Source organism: Podarcis cretensis (assembly GCF_951804945.1).
Source record: "Podarcis cretensis genome assembly, chromosome: 7".
NCBI lineage: Eukaryota > Metazoa > Chordata > Lepidosauria > Squamata > Lacertidae > Podarcis > Podarcis cretensis.
Window position 1 is genome coordinate 34592102 of NC_137176.1, and position 14151 is coordinate 34606252.

A 14151-nucleotide genomic window follows, 5' to 3' on the forward strand; every position below is an offset into this window, starting at 1 on the left:
TCCAGGATATGGTCTGAGGGCACCTGCACCTTGCTGAAGCTAAGCTCAGCAGGTCTGAGTTTGGTCAGTGACTGGGTGGGAGAACCACATGCACATTGCCTTTGATTCCAAGATGAAAAGAAGGTGGGATTATAAATGTTTGAAGATAATACACATAAGTTCAATTAATAGCGGGAAGTCTGAATGGCACTGCTTACTACCTGTAGAGCAGCATTATAGTCCTGCTTGGCTGACGTGTGGCTAGATAAATGAAAACCATTATATTTATACTGATACCTTAATGGAGATCAACCCAACGATAAGAGGGAGGAAGACCATTTCTTCTCCATCCCAGCTTTGCTTGCCATTGACTTCTATTTTGCCTTTCAGTTTCCATCTCTGACGGCCATACCTCATGAAAATCTGTGAAAAAAATGGAAAGTTGTAGTGTGTTCTCACAACCCACATATTTGTACTATCTGTTTCTCTCTCTTACACTCTGACTCTTTGAACAAACCATAGTGAGAAGGATAAGAGTTTTATCCAACCTAATACACTGTAGCTACAATGCATGCACAGTGACAGAACACCACTATGCATTCTACTGTTCGACCTCTTTTTAAAGAACAATGACAACGGCAATGTAAACCATAGCTTTCGTAATCTTCCAGAGAACAAGCTGAATAGATTTGTACTCTGTAGTTCTAGAACATTAGGAAGAAGAGAAAGCTAAGGAATGCTCGCTTTTGTTTAGGGGTGCTATGGAAGCTTGGAAACCTTGAATGTCAATGCAAACAATGTGTTTTCATGCAGCGTCACCAGCGCACCCCACTTGAGCGCAGACTCACAAATTGTGGCCTGGCCAGAGACAAGTGATTACGTTGTAGGTTCTACTTGTTGATGAACTTACATCTCTGTCCTTGAGGGGGGAAAGAAAGGCAATGAAAGGGAGAGAGAGAGGCTGGCTTGAACTTTTCTAACTGATCAGCTCAAGTCAGCCTGTCCTGGCTGGATATGGGAGCCACAAGAGGAAGAAAACCTATGCCAAGAACAAAATATTGAGAGGCATGCTGCCACCCTTCCAAAACAAAGCTAAAGAAAGATCTGTTGTTATCTTGCTAGCCATCCATCAGCTCTCTGGGACCAATTTCATAGTCTTTACGTGGGAAAGGTTCAGAGTGCATTCATCCATAAATAGAGAATAGTGGGACCTTTCTTGCTGTGCAGGATATGAGAACAGGAAGAAATGCCATGTGGAAACCTTTGAACGTGATGGAAAAATGCCATTTTTACAAAGCCACTCACCTCATACTGGTCTCCAGGGCAAAGTCGAGCAAAACCAGCCAGACCTAGGAGCCAACAACATTTGAGATCCGTTTCAGAAGAAATGCTTATGTCCTCTCTTTCTTACATCAGTGATTATACTTGGAACTTGATCACCAACACTCCACAATGCTGCCAAACCTCTTATGCCATTGAGAGAGCAACTCTGAACTCTGAACTCCATCCTCCTCTCTCGCCAAAGGGGGAGGATCCAAGCTGCTCCATCCAACTCCTTCAACTACTGCTCCTCTGAAAATGGTAGTGATGGATGCCTGGTTTATTGTTTCTGTTACTAGGGTTTATTATGGGATGCATGGGGAGATTGTTGGGGTAGTTGGTAGGTTCATTTATTTGGGAGCCCTGAATGCCTAATTTATTCTCTGTTCCCTGGCAGGATTTCTCTGCTGACTTCTGACCAGGCTCTTTAAGTACAGCTCGCCAAGACAGATAAAGAATCAAGCTCATCTTCAAACAAGCAATGGATTGGGCAGCACTTGGCTACTGCAAAATCTTCCATCTCACATTCTCCCTCCCCATACGCCAGGCTTTGCTAGATTATATTTCTTGAAATAGGCAGAATTATATGGACAATCAATTATCTTCCTTTCCATGTAGTAACAGCAGCTGCTACTATTACTACGAATAAAACAAAGGTAAAGGACCCCTGACAGTTAAGTCCAGTCGCAGACGACTCTGGGGTTGCAGCGCTCATCTCGCTTTACAGGCCGAGGGAGCCAGCATTTGTCCGCAGACAGTTTTTCCGGGTCATGTGGCCAGCATGACTAAGCTGCTTCTGGCGCAACAGAACACAGAAACCAGAGCAGCGAACGGAAACGTCATTTACCTTCCCACTGGAGCGGTACCTATTTATCTACTTGCACTTTTTTGCCATGCTTTCGAACTGCTAGGTTGGCAGGAGCTGGGACAGAGCAACGGGAGCTCACCCTGTTTGCAGGGATTCAAACCGCCGACCTTCTGATGGGCAAGCCCAAGAAGCTCAGTGGTTTAGACCACAGCGCCACCGTGCGAACAGTAATTAATTAATGAAATAGGGAGCATTTTCCTGTTAACTTTTCAAATCCTCACAATTCTGACCCAGAGAGGGCCACTCCAAATATGCTCCCCACCCCCACATTCCACATACAAAACACATACGGTATTTGACTATCCAAAAATGTAAGATGAGGGATCAGCTCCCTGTTGTGAAGGGTGAAAAACTGTCTACTAGGTGTGCTCTTTACTGGAGTGAAATGGTAACCCCACTCAGGAATATCAGCGCACACGTGGGCCTCTTGACTGGGGGCACAGATTTGGGACATTCATTCTCCATGACAGGCAGAGCACGAAGAAAGTAAAGATCAAGGTTAAATGAGTGACAATCATTATTATTATTATCATTATCATTATCATAAGGCATTCAGCTACATGATCACACTGGCACCAAAGACACACTGCTGCATTATGAACAGCTCACCTTAACTACTAGTTTTGGTTATGGAATCAGATGGCAGTGGCCTAAATACATAGGAATGGCAAGGGGAGTGTAGCTGCATGGCATTCCTATTTTCAGCCCGTTGGTGGCAGCAGCTCCTCACAAACTGTGCTGACTTTTCATGTATTTAAAAGGGGTTTTGGAGAAATTATTCATTTGCGGTCTACAAAATAATTATTCCGGAGCAACTTCACTTAAATAACATACACAGGGAAAACCTCCTACTGGCACAACAGCAGGGAAGAGAAAAGGTGCTCTGTTTCAATCAATGAAAACCTGCCACAAAAATCCTGTGTCAAACTCAGAAATAGGACACAGGACTCTCCTGAGTCCCAGTTTCCTTAATTCATGGAAACTGGTTTCCTTTCTGTTGTCACATAGCATTTATTAAAACAACATTATTTGGGGCAAATGTCACTCTTGCACTAATGGCTGGTCTAACATATCTTGACACGGCTGTGCCCTGTAGCTTCATTCTTATAGCCAAGGGGATCTTTCCCTCTGCCTGTGAAAATAAAGACCTTGTTTCTCCTGCCCTCCTCCCGCACTGCTCCAACTTCCAGAACAATGCAGCCCTCTTTCGGGTTCATATTACCTCCCACTTTCTAATTTATTTATTATTTATAAATAATTTAAATTTACTAGCACGCTGCCATTGGCTCCATCTCCCTTTTGATGCCTTAGTATAGGACAACTTGATCTCTGCAGCCCATCTCCCCTGTTAAACACATGGCCTACCATGGGGCAAACAGAAGCAGGTGAAAACAAATGAGAAGTGAAAAACTCTTAAGGCATTCCCAAACTGCCCCTGCATCAGTTCTCTGTGCTCCTGCGCACATTGGAGCCTAATGAAAGTCTATTACATCCTGTCATATATGGTTAGGGTTTAAGCTCCAGCTTCCAGAAACATAGGCTCCAAAGTGTTTTTTCTGGTTTAATCCCAGCACCTACATTCATTACTACTTTCTGGGGAAACCTTTATTGCACAGGTTTATTTGGGTTGACATGCAAAGGAGAACCAGGCTTTTGCAACATCAGTATGCAGAATGACAAAATCGCAATTGCCCAGTTTGTGAAGGACCGTAGCTCAGTGACAGAGCTTGTGCTTTTAAAAATCAACAGCTTGATTCTGGAAAATATATTGCACTCCCATTATAATCTAGGTAGGTATTAAAAAATACTCCCATTCTTTGTCTCAGAATCCCTGAGAGTGACAGCATTTCTTAGCTGTCCCCCAAGCTTCACCCCAACCATATCACTTTGAAGAAGAACGCATGCTGAAAGTCTTAGAAAAATGTGCTGCAAATACTTGATATTTCACCATGTACAATTGCTGCCTGTTGCTTTGAATGTTGTGCAGAGTAGTGGGGTTCTTAAGCGTCCATAACCAATGTGATGGGAGAAGGAAAACAAACCTCTCATCTAAATTGGTTTGTGCTCTCAGTGTTTTCAGAAACACAAGCACAGAGAGAGGGAGAGAGAGAGTGCTTTCCCTGTGCTATTTGTGCAGTGAAAGTAATGAAAAGTGAGCCAATTACCTTTCATCTTAATGCAGAACTCCCCCATTAGATTTTCCAACTCTCCTTCAATAGTACACATGTTCTGTGTGGGAAAAGAGGAGACTAGTATCAGTTCAGCTATCCAAAATATAGAAGTGCCTTAAAATACACAATATAACTGGGTTGTTGTTGTTGTTGTTTTAAAAAAATTAACTATATGTAGAAAGTTCCAATGCAGTCCTGTCTCTTGCTGAAGCCTGGAGAAGGCAGAAAGGAACAGGGAATTAAAGAATGAGAATATGCTCCCAGAAATGGCTATTTTTTTCCTCATTGTCCATGGAGTCAGGAGCTTAGCAAGTCTTCCCCAATGTCTAGACTCTAGCGAGCCAGGCTGACATCTTTACAAGTCAAGCAATCCTTTGACTTTTGGCAGGGCTTAGAAGACCTTTCAGGACTTCTAGAAAGCCATGGCCAACTGTAGCTCTTCCAGGGCATGTATACACAGTGAATGCACACTTGTGCAATTTTCACATGTGACAATTTATAGAGAAGCTTTACACCAATTTCCATATGGAAATGCTTTCCAAGTAAGAATTTTGTAACAATATTTTTTGTAACAGCCCACAACCCTCCAGCTCTGGGTCTCAGACAAGCACTTAGAAGTTTCTCCCAGTCCTTCTGCACCTGGGAATGAAGTCTAGCTCTGCCTTCAGTACTCCAGCTCCCCCCCCCCCACTGCAATTCTCTCCAGCCTGCAAGCCTCATCTTCTGCCCCCAAGTCCAGAACTCCCACACAAGTGTTTCTAAAGCTCATTCTCTTCCACGCAGAAATGGGCACTGGAAGAATTGAAGTGAAGCCCCTGGTAGACAATTTCACAGACAATTTCCCAGTCTGTTAAACCTCTGTTCCCCCAGATACCTTTCAAAAATTCTGGAATTGAAATTATGACACCAGTCAGGATTTCCTTGGTGAAAGAATACTTCCTTGCCAATTACTTCCATGGTAAAGGAAGAAATCAGTTCCAATATCTGTTGGGCAGTTAACACTGAACAAGTTTTGGTCCTCTTGTAACTCCTGAGTTAGCAAGATGAGGTCCACAGTATGAACCTCCACTCTGGGCAGTAGGATCCACAAGGCTGCACACGTATGAAGCTATATCAGTGGCAGCAGATTCCATGCTTTGATCAATCCATAATCTGTCTTCTCAGCACTATAACAACACAATCAATGCTCCCACCACAAATTAGTGGTAAATTTAACCTGGGGAAGATTACGTGCAATGGGCCATCATGTACCTCTGTGTATTCTTTGTAGCTTTTGTTGATTTCTGTCAAACTCTCCCGAGCTGCCCTACTGGCAGGGGACAACCCAAATGCTTGTTTCATTTTGCTGGCACCATCGCGGAGCCGTCTTTGGATACAATAAGCTTCAAACAGTTCGTCAACCTGAGTGGAAAAACCAAAGACCAATGAGTTTTGTTTTAAGGGAAAGAAAAAGGAAAGTTAACCGAAAGGAAGTTAAATGAAGCAATCCAGAATATTTTTCTATACACAGATTGGTGTGTAGACAACTTCATTGCTGATGCCACCCCTGCCTTCAAATTGAAAATAATTCCACTGCGGAAAAGGCACCTTCCTATTTACAATGTCACGATGACAACAATGAATTCATCAGCAGCCTCTCGTATCTCTGTCACTGCCTCATGCTTTTCTATAATTTGTTCAAACCTTCCCTTCTCTCATTAAGCTTTCTTTAAAAACTTACAAAAGATCCCTGCCTATCAGCTTTAGTTGCTTGGATTAATTCTCAGAATAAGAAAAATGCATCAGCAATATGCCACTGTCTTGCACTGAAGTCGCTCCTCCACAGAAAGTTCAAGCTTCTACATTAGTTGGCCCCTTCATGGATCACTGCCTTGTCATGGCGAAGGGGCTTGAATAATTCCAAGAAGCTGAGCTATGCCGTGCAGGGCCACCCAAGACAGACAGGTCATAGCCGAGAGTTTGGACTAAATGTGATCCACCTGGAGAAGGAACTGGCAAACCACTCCAGTATTTTGCCAAGAAAACTCCATGGACATAAAAAAAGGAGAAGCTTTGAGAAGGAAGTGAGTTTCCAAGGCATGCTCTGGTTCATGGGGTCACGGAAAGTCGAACACGACTAAGACGACTAAACAACAACACGGAGAAAGCTCATCCATCATTGTCAAGTAACACTGACAATCCTTGCAGTATAATATGCTTCACACACTGTCCATGCCTAAACTGGCCAGCTGGAGAAAAACCAGAAATTAAAGCCCAGCCCTCTTCATTCCTAATGGATAAGATGTATTGCAGAATAATTCTATGTGTGTATGGGGTGTTAAGGGAGGTGTGTTAGGGTAGTACTTCTGGTGAGGAACACATTGTGCTCCTTCTGGGGTAGTCTCTCCACCTTTGGTCCCCACCCTGCATGCAGCTCTCACCTGTGGCTCCTAGAAGCTGTCAGCATGCAACAGTGGCCACACCCCGGGAAATGTCTTTGACTGGCTGGCTAAACCAGGTGAGGATAACCAATGGGTCACAAACCTTTGGCGAGTTAGGGATCCTGTGTGTGAATACAGGCTCTGAGAGATTGAGCCGGCAAGACCAGTAGTGGTTCTGCATGTGCTGTACAGGGAAGTGAGGGGCAGATGGGGCTCATCAACCTGGGAGGGGAGCCCATGTAGGAGAAGGAAAACTCTGATCCTAAATCTCTGCTGCTTTGAGGGATATCTTCAGGAGAATAAAAGGCAAAGGAGTAAACCCTACAGAAATCCAGAGTGGATAGTGCCTTGTTCCGGCAGCTCCTGCAGCCAAGCTGGTGTCACATGTATTGCTCTGCTTTTCTTTGGACTACATCAGTGAGGCCAAGAGAGGGGTCTTGTCGTCTGGCAGCCCAGAACCTCCATACACACTGCCCAGGCTTGTGTCCCAGGGAGGTCGCTTCGGTGCTGCTAATGCAGCTGTTTGACTTCACCCCCAGAAGTGCACTCCATTGTCTCTTGAGACAGACAGATGTCAACAGCAACAACTAGTTAGCCAAACCTGCTTCATTAAAAAAGAAGATATAGATGCCTACAACACACATTACAACTAGTATTATGTTATGCGCCAATCCTCAAAGCTCAGTCCTAGTGGAGGCAGTTTAGAAAGGCTGTAAATGGTATAGCACTTGTGGGTCAGGCTACTGTCTCCATCCTAGAAAATGTTTGCTTTGCTGTTTACTTCTGTAACAAGGGTGTTAACAAGGGTGTGGTATGATATTTGCACTCTCTTTCTCTTTCTGAGTGGAGTTATCACAGACCCATCTGCTGTGCTACAGAGCTACACATTAGTTACCACATTTCCTGTTTTCCTTGCTTTGTTTCCTGTTCAGAGTATAATTTCAAGTCACAGCTCTCACTGGAAGACCAGCATGCACTGGTCCTCAGTCAGTCAGCTTAAGTTTTGCTACTTTCCATTAAAAGGTTTCCATGAGTTAGCTGCTTACATTCTGGCCTCATAAAACCTTGCTTCACATGAAGTCCCTTTTATTTGTCACCATGGGCTACAGAACAGAAAGCTAATATGCTGAACAATTTAGTGTGGAATTAGCTCTGTAGCAACTCCCTCTTCGCTAAAAACACCGAAATCACTTGGCTCTGAGTGGGAGGGACTTGAACAAAAAGTACTCTACTGCATGACATTTTGCTGGCAGGGAACATATTATTCTAAGAACTATTTTCTTGATGAATATTTGATCCGTGAGTATGGGAATAATGGCTGTGTTCTGGATGCCCTAGCACAGAAGATTTTAGCTGAAAGCAGGCAAACAATCCATACTTGCTGCTATGCTCCTTGCTTTAAGCATGGCCTGCCCTTGGGGACACAACTGCAGTGTAACGCTGGAATGGCACTGCTAGCGCAGGGCCAAAGTAACTATACCTAAGTATCTTTAAGTTGTGTGAATCATTGCAAAAATGCAAATAGCCACTGCAGGGGGCCTAATCAAGCTTTGCAAATCAGGGGAGGGAGAAGAGAATTTAATTTATCCAATTATTTGGTCCAAAGGATAGCCTGGCATTTACTGACACAGCCATCAAGTATAAAGGTAAAAGGTAAAAAATGTAAAGGACCCCTGGACTTAAGTCCAGTCAAAGGTGACTATGGGGCTGCGGCGCTCATCTTGCTTTCAGGCCGAGGGAGCCGGTGTTTGTCCACAGACAGCTTTCCAGGTCATGTGGCCAGCATGACTAAACCACTTCTGGCACAACAGAACACTGTGACGGAAACCAGAGTGCACAGAAATGCCATTTACCTTCCCGCCGCAGTGGTACCTATTTATCTACTTGCACTGGCATGCTTTCGAACTGCTAGGTTGGCAGGAGCTAAGACAGAGCAATGGGAGCTCACCCCATTTGCAGGGATTCAAACCACTGACCTTCTGATCAGCAGGCCCAAGAGGCTCCATGGTTTAGACCACAGCCCCACCTGCGTCAACTATAGAACCTCTGTGGTCCATGCAAGGTGTCTCTTCACATAGAGGTGCAGTGCACACTCAGCCTCAATAATCAAAGCAATGCACAGTCACTCTCTCTAGGAACGATCTCATTTAAATGGCAAGAATTTACTAGTATTATATGAATTAGTCACCTAGTCAAAATGGGAATGGATTAGCTAAATAGCATGCACATATGGATATATTTTGTTTAATATTTGCAGGTTCACTTGATGGCAGAGAAAAATGTCCCATCTCCCACTGAAGTCCCCTTGGCAGGTTTTCTGCCCTAGCAACTGGGCAGAAAACTGGACTGCCTGTATCAGCCTTTGGAGCATGCACAGAACAGTGGTGCCTGTGTTTTGTTTGCTGGGCCTACCTTCTCTTGCAACGTGCCTCAGGGCAGGGCTATGCTGAATTGTTGGATGGTGGCAACAACAACTGGGGGCACATTGTGAACTCCCTTGAATCCCCACACCCCACTTGCAGCTGACATAAGCAATACCACCTAACCCAAACCTTCTTGAAGAGGTGCTTTGTGAGGAGATCTCTGTGGAATAAAGGGGAATGCTAGACTGGCTTTTGATAAATAGGTTAAGAACAAAGTTAAAAGCAAGATGAAAGGACAGCTGATTACCTTGCTGATGTGGAACTCCAGCTTTCTCATATATCTTTCAATTGCTTTCATTTGCTGCAAAATAAATTAAAAATAATTAGAATGGGAAGAATGACAGGCAATTGAGATGAGCTGAACTGATTTGGCCTTTTTGCAGAACTGTCATATTCGCCTGTCAAACCAGTTTGGCATTCGGAAGGAACACTGCCTTTCCTTAAAGGTGAATACTTTTAATTTCATAGCAACCTTTTTGAATTAATAATAGAATCATGTACTTGAAAGTAGATTATTTTCTAAAAGAAAATGTAAAAATCAGTGAGGGTTTAGACAAAGAGGGGCTTTTTCAGCCTTTTACCAGTTTCCTCAAAATATAGTAGTAGAACTATTATGAAGTCTGGGTCAAAAACTTGCTGAGAGCAATACTGAGTTCATACCACAATCCTCAAACCACTTTCTCTGAAATAATTATTCTGGATTAAAAGTTGCAGTTGCAAAATGAATGAATAAGGACTGATTATGCCCATCCTTCTACTGTCTCCTTGCATAACTGTAGCACAATCAGAAAGGTTCCCTTGCACAACTAATCTTATGGTCTGCTGCCACAAAGACCGGGTTTAACATATATTTTTGCAGATAAGTTGCAGATAGACATACCTTGTCTAGATCATACAGCACCCCCTGTAATGAATGAAATGAAAGGATTAATAGTTCAGTAGACATTCTCTCAAGTGTGATGCTGAATTGTTGTCTTGGGCCTTAAGCTAATTTAAGATGGCAAGTTTTCCCTCCCCATGATGAAGCGACTTTTGTAGCTGGCCCTGAAATGTGTAGATAGATCATGAAGACTTCTAAAAGTATGCAACAACTTTTGGATTTTTTCCCCTCACCATATGCCTAGCAATGCTGGGTTTTCTGCAGCGCTGTTTGTGAGAGAACCACATGTGGCTTTGCACAAAACAGCAACTAGTAAAGAAAGATTGAAACTGACCGAATGGATCTGCCTTGAGTGATGATGTGGATGGCAACATGGAAGAGTACCAAACAGTGTGGGTCAGGCACTACTTTGTGTCGGGGCCTTATTCAAATATAGCACAGCTCCTAAAGTGTAATGCATTCCAGTGGCGAGATCATCTACCTGTGACAATTGCCACCACATCATAAAATTACAATATAAGAGGGAAGGTTCTACCCAGACAGTACATTTTTAACATTTGGACACTTTAACACAAATGCCTCCTAGTCTGAAATCTTCGGTTGTGGAGACCTCATGGGGGGACTGTACCACTTACATTATGGCTACCTGAACCTCCTTACTGTTTTGAGTCCTACGACAAAGACATACCAGCCGTGAGTTTCTTTTCATGTCCTTTAGCTGAGCAGTCAACTTATCCAGCTCTGTTTGATGCACTTCCAGATACTCACTGCAAAGATAACAAAAAGCGACACATCAGCCCTGTTACGTTTCAGTAATGAAGGGCCGATTGCTGATTTCTGTGGAAAGAAAAGCTGTTTTGCTAAGTTTTACTCTTGCCACGAACTGTTCAACCAAGTAAAGTTTGCTTAATTAACAGTGCAATCCTGTCCACTCAGAAGCATGTCCTACTGAATTCAGTCAGACTTGCTCACAGGTAAATGTGTATAGGATTGCAGTCTTAGAGAGCAGTCTACCCCTCCTTCAATCCACTACACTGGCTGAACAGTTTTTGGATGCAGCTGAGGTTTCCCTCTGTACCAGATTTTCTGGGCTTCACTGGTGGGGATGCGGGCAGTGCCTTCACCACCATGGAAGTCCCTGTTGCATCTGCCAAAAATGTGGGCAAGTGAAAGCTAAAGTCGGCAGTATGCTCCCACCATGGTAGGCAGGGAAAGAGTGGAGCTGGTCTGGGTAAGGATCTGCACAATCTTAAATCAGAAGATGATGGGATGCTTTCATTCTTCTTACCTTTAAAAACATTTTATAGCCAGGGGGCAGCTGGCCAGACATGCATATGGCTTCTGATGCTCATTTTATTATTATTTTAACATTAAATTTATGCGCTCCTTTTCTATACAAAAGTATGCTCAAGTATTATGCTTTTTACTCAGCATTGGCAAACTGTTTTGTGTTTGTTTCTCTCTCTTAATAATAAAGAAAATGTAAAAGCAGTTGTAAAGCACATGGTGAGCGTGTGCACAAAGAGAACTGTGAACTGTGAGCTTCACAACTAAAGTAATACACACAGCTATCTAAAGTCACTCGCCCCAAGTAAGCCCATTAAGTCCAGTGTCTAAAATCACCCTGCTGTACCACTGTGGCTGAACATCTAAAGATTCTGCACATCTGCCGTGAGCTGCTAAGAGGAGAAGCAGGAACTCATTGCTTTTGGGGAGCTGATAAACCTATCTTTGACATCAGAAGTTAAAGTCTTATTCACTCCAGGGGGGCAACAAGTTGTTCTTCTGCAGAGCAGTAAAGACAGTTTTAGTGCTGCTCCAGACTTATAAAAGCTCTTACTCCAGTCCATTCTTTAAGGCCCTGTAAACCTCCTCCATCCTTTCTGGCTGAGGCTCTTTAGCAGCGCTGTTACTCTTGTGTCCCAGATTGTGCATCTTCTTCACTTTTGCCTGGGGTTTCTTGAGCACAGAGGAATTTTCAATAAAGGAGTTACACCTGCAAAACGAACATTAAAGGGGAGCAAGGGGTGGAAGAAAAGGTATAAATCGTGATTATCTGGTTATCTCAAAGGAGCATCGCCTAAGGAGCTTTCCCTAACTTAATCTTTGCCGACTCAAAGAAATCTGCTTACTGTGCTGCCTGCCAGAGGAGGAAAAGTTTATGGGTTAATAGGTCTGAGCAAACATGACATTCTATCAGCACCTGATATTCCACTTGCAGAAATGTGCAGTGCCGCTGAATTTGATTTAATTCTTTTGATTTATTTAGACCTGCAGTGGGTCCCCTTGCAAAGGCTGAGTGTGAGTAACAATAGATTTAAAATGTAACATGCAATGAAACTAAATAGAAGAAGAGAAGGGCAGGTTATTGCACTGTGGATCTTTCAGGCCGTTAACCACTTTGATTCATATTTAGGCAGGATGTAATTAATATTAAACAAAGGCACAATCCAAACGAGCTAAGCAGCTTGCTCTCTGTCATTTTAATGGAGCTCTTGCAGGAGACTGCCCTGGTGGCTTAGGGCCTTAACTCAAGTCAACCTGCAATGAGCTCTTTGCCTTTATGCTTTGTATGCATATAGAAAAAGTTAATATCAAGTAAAGACTATAAATAAAAAAGCAACCTGCAACAAGCTTAACCCTGGCTTTAAATGGGGGGAGGGGAGTTCTACAACACTGCTGAAAAAGTTGATGTGTAATAGCCATCTATCCCTAAGCATCATTAATACCAGAACATTACTATATGTCACGTAAACTGCAGATGATATTCAGCTATAGAGACAAAAGGGGCACAGAAACACAGGATGGAGACAGGGACAACTTCAAGTTTGAGTGGGCCCTCAGCTAAGCACCCTCTGATGGGCTTCTGCCTCCATCAGTGGGGCCTGGTGGCCAGCATAGCTCTGGCAGCACCAATGTTTTATTTATGTCCTCCATTTTCAGTTCCCACAATTTCCTCCATATAGTGCTGCCTTTGGCAGTGTGGACATTGTGGTGTTGTGGTAGCTAGACCCAGATGCTCAGCACTGCCCAACAATGCCAGGTTGCTGACTTTGATCCTAGGAAGAGGAGAAAAAACGGGCTGCTGCCTACTCTTGACTTCTTGTTCCAACCCTGGCCTACACTGCTACCTGTTTAAAAAATAATAATGTTGATTTCCATATTCTGGATTTGTGGTGGTGAGTGCACACTGTCTTGAGAAATATTGCTGCAAACAGCATGTCTGAACCTACTGTAGCAGCAAAGAGAATCCATGAAGCAGTTAAGATTAAACTGGATCTAAAGGAAATCAGACTGTTTGACACATCTGTAAGGGAATGAAAGGGCTAGACCCTGACTGCATTCCCTGTGGAATGGTTTCCTTTGTTTTCTTATGACTGCGTGTAACCGCTCCCCATCACCCACCCTCAGTTGTGAAGCTGATGAAAAACCTTGCTGAAGTCTTAAAAGACATGATAGGTCAAGGAGATAACCTTTGGTAAAGCCAGAGCTGTTTTCTGTTTGCTTAATTTAAATCTCACCACAGATATATTGTCAGGTCTATAACTGAGGCATCCTTTGCAATAGATAACAAAGGGCTAACAAAAACAGACCCCAGCAAAGCTTCCCACCCCCTGTTTACAAGCTGAAAGCCTGGCTTTGGAGCTGCTACTTGCCTTGATCTTCTTTCCTGGAGGCCGCTGAAGCCAGCAAAGGATTGACTTCTAATAATCCCATTAGGGCCTCCTGGGGAGAACGAGTGTGATCCTACTGACATGATTTCTGGGAATCTGGAAGATATTCCTGCAAGGTAAGAGTAAGGAGGTCAGGTGCAATGGCAAGTTACAGGCAGGTTTAAGATACAGCTTCCCAAACTACAGCTTCAGGACAATAGAAGGTAAATTAACTACATGACTTATGAGATCATTAAAGATATTCAAGTCTCTAAGTACTAAAGTTGCATTTTTTTCCAGCAACCAGAACTCCCATTTTAGGACCAGAGGTATCGCTGTAAGTAGGAGACTGAGAAATGTATCCCTTTATTTGCATGGATTTCCCCCCTCTTTGACTCCTTTGCTCTCAAACACCCACGGAAAGTCTGCTGTGTCTC

The 14151-nt window shown here is 43.4% G+C and overlaps 1 protein-coding gene across 5 annotated transcripts in view; it reads right to left on the minus strand.

The window, feature by feature from the left end:
- The window catches only part of RIPOR2 (RHO family interacting cell polarization regulator 2), a 105463-nt gene that overhangs the window by 19453 nt on the left and 71859 nt on the right, over positions 1 to 14151 (minus strand). For all 5 annotated transcript variants that reach the window (XM_079983745.1, XM_079983741.1, XM_079983742.1 and 2 more), the window contains exons 2-10: positions 13718 to 13844; positions 11902 to 12057; positions 10750 to 10828; positions 10062 to 10085; positions 9429 to 9482; positions 5590 to 5739; positions 4333 to 4396; positions 1285 to 1328; positions 277 to 402 (exon numbers count right to left, since the gene is read on the minus strand). In XM_079983745.1, the coding sequence (XP_079839871.1) occupies positions 277 to 402; positions 1285 to 1328; positions 4333 to 4396; positions 5590 to 5739; positions 9429 to 9482; positions 10062 to 10085; positions 10750 to 10828; positions 11902 to 12057; positions 13718 to 13844 (824 nt within the window). The remainder of the gene's footprint in view (positions 1 to 276; positions 403 to 1284; positions 1329 to 4332; positions 4397 to 5589; positions 5740 to 9428; positions 9483 to 10061; positions 10086 to 10749; positions 10829 to 11901; positions 12058 to 13717; positions 13845 to 14151) is intronic.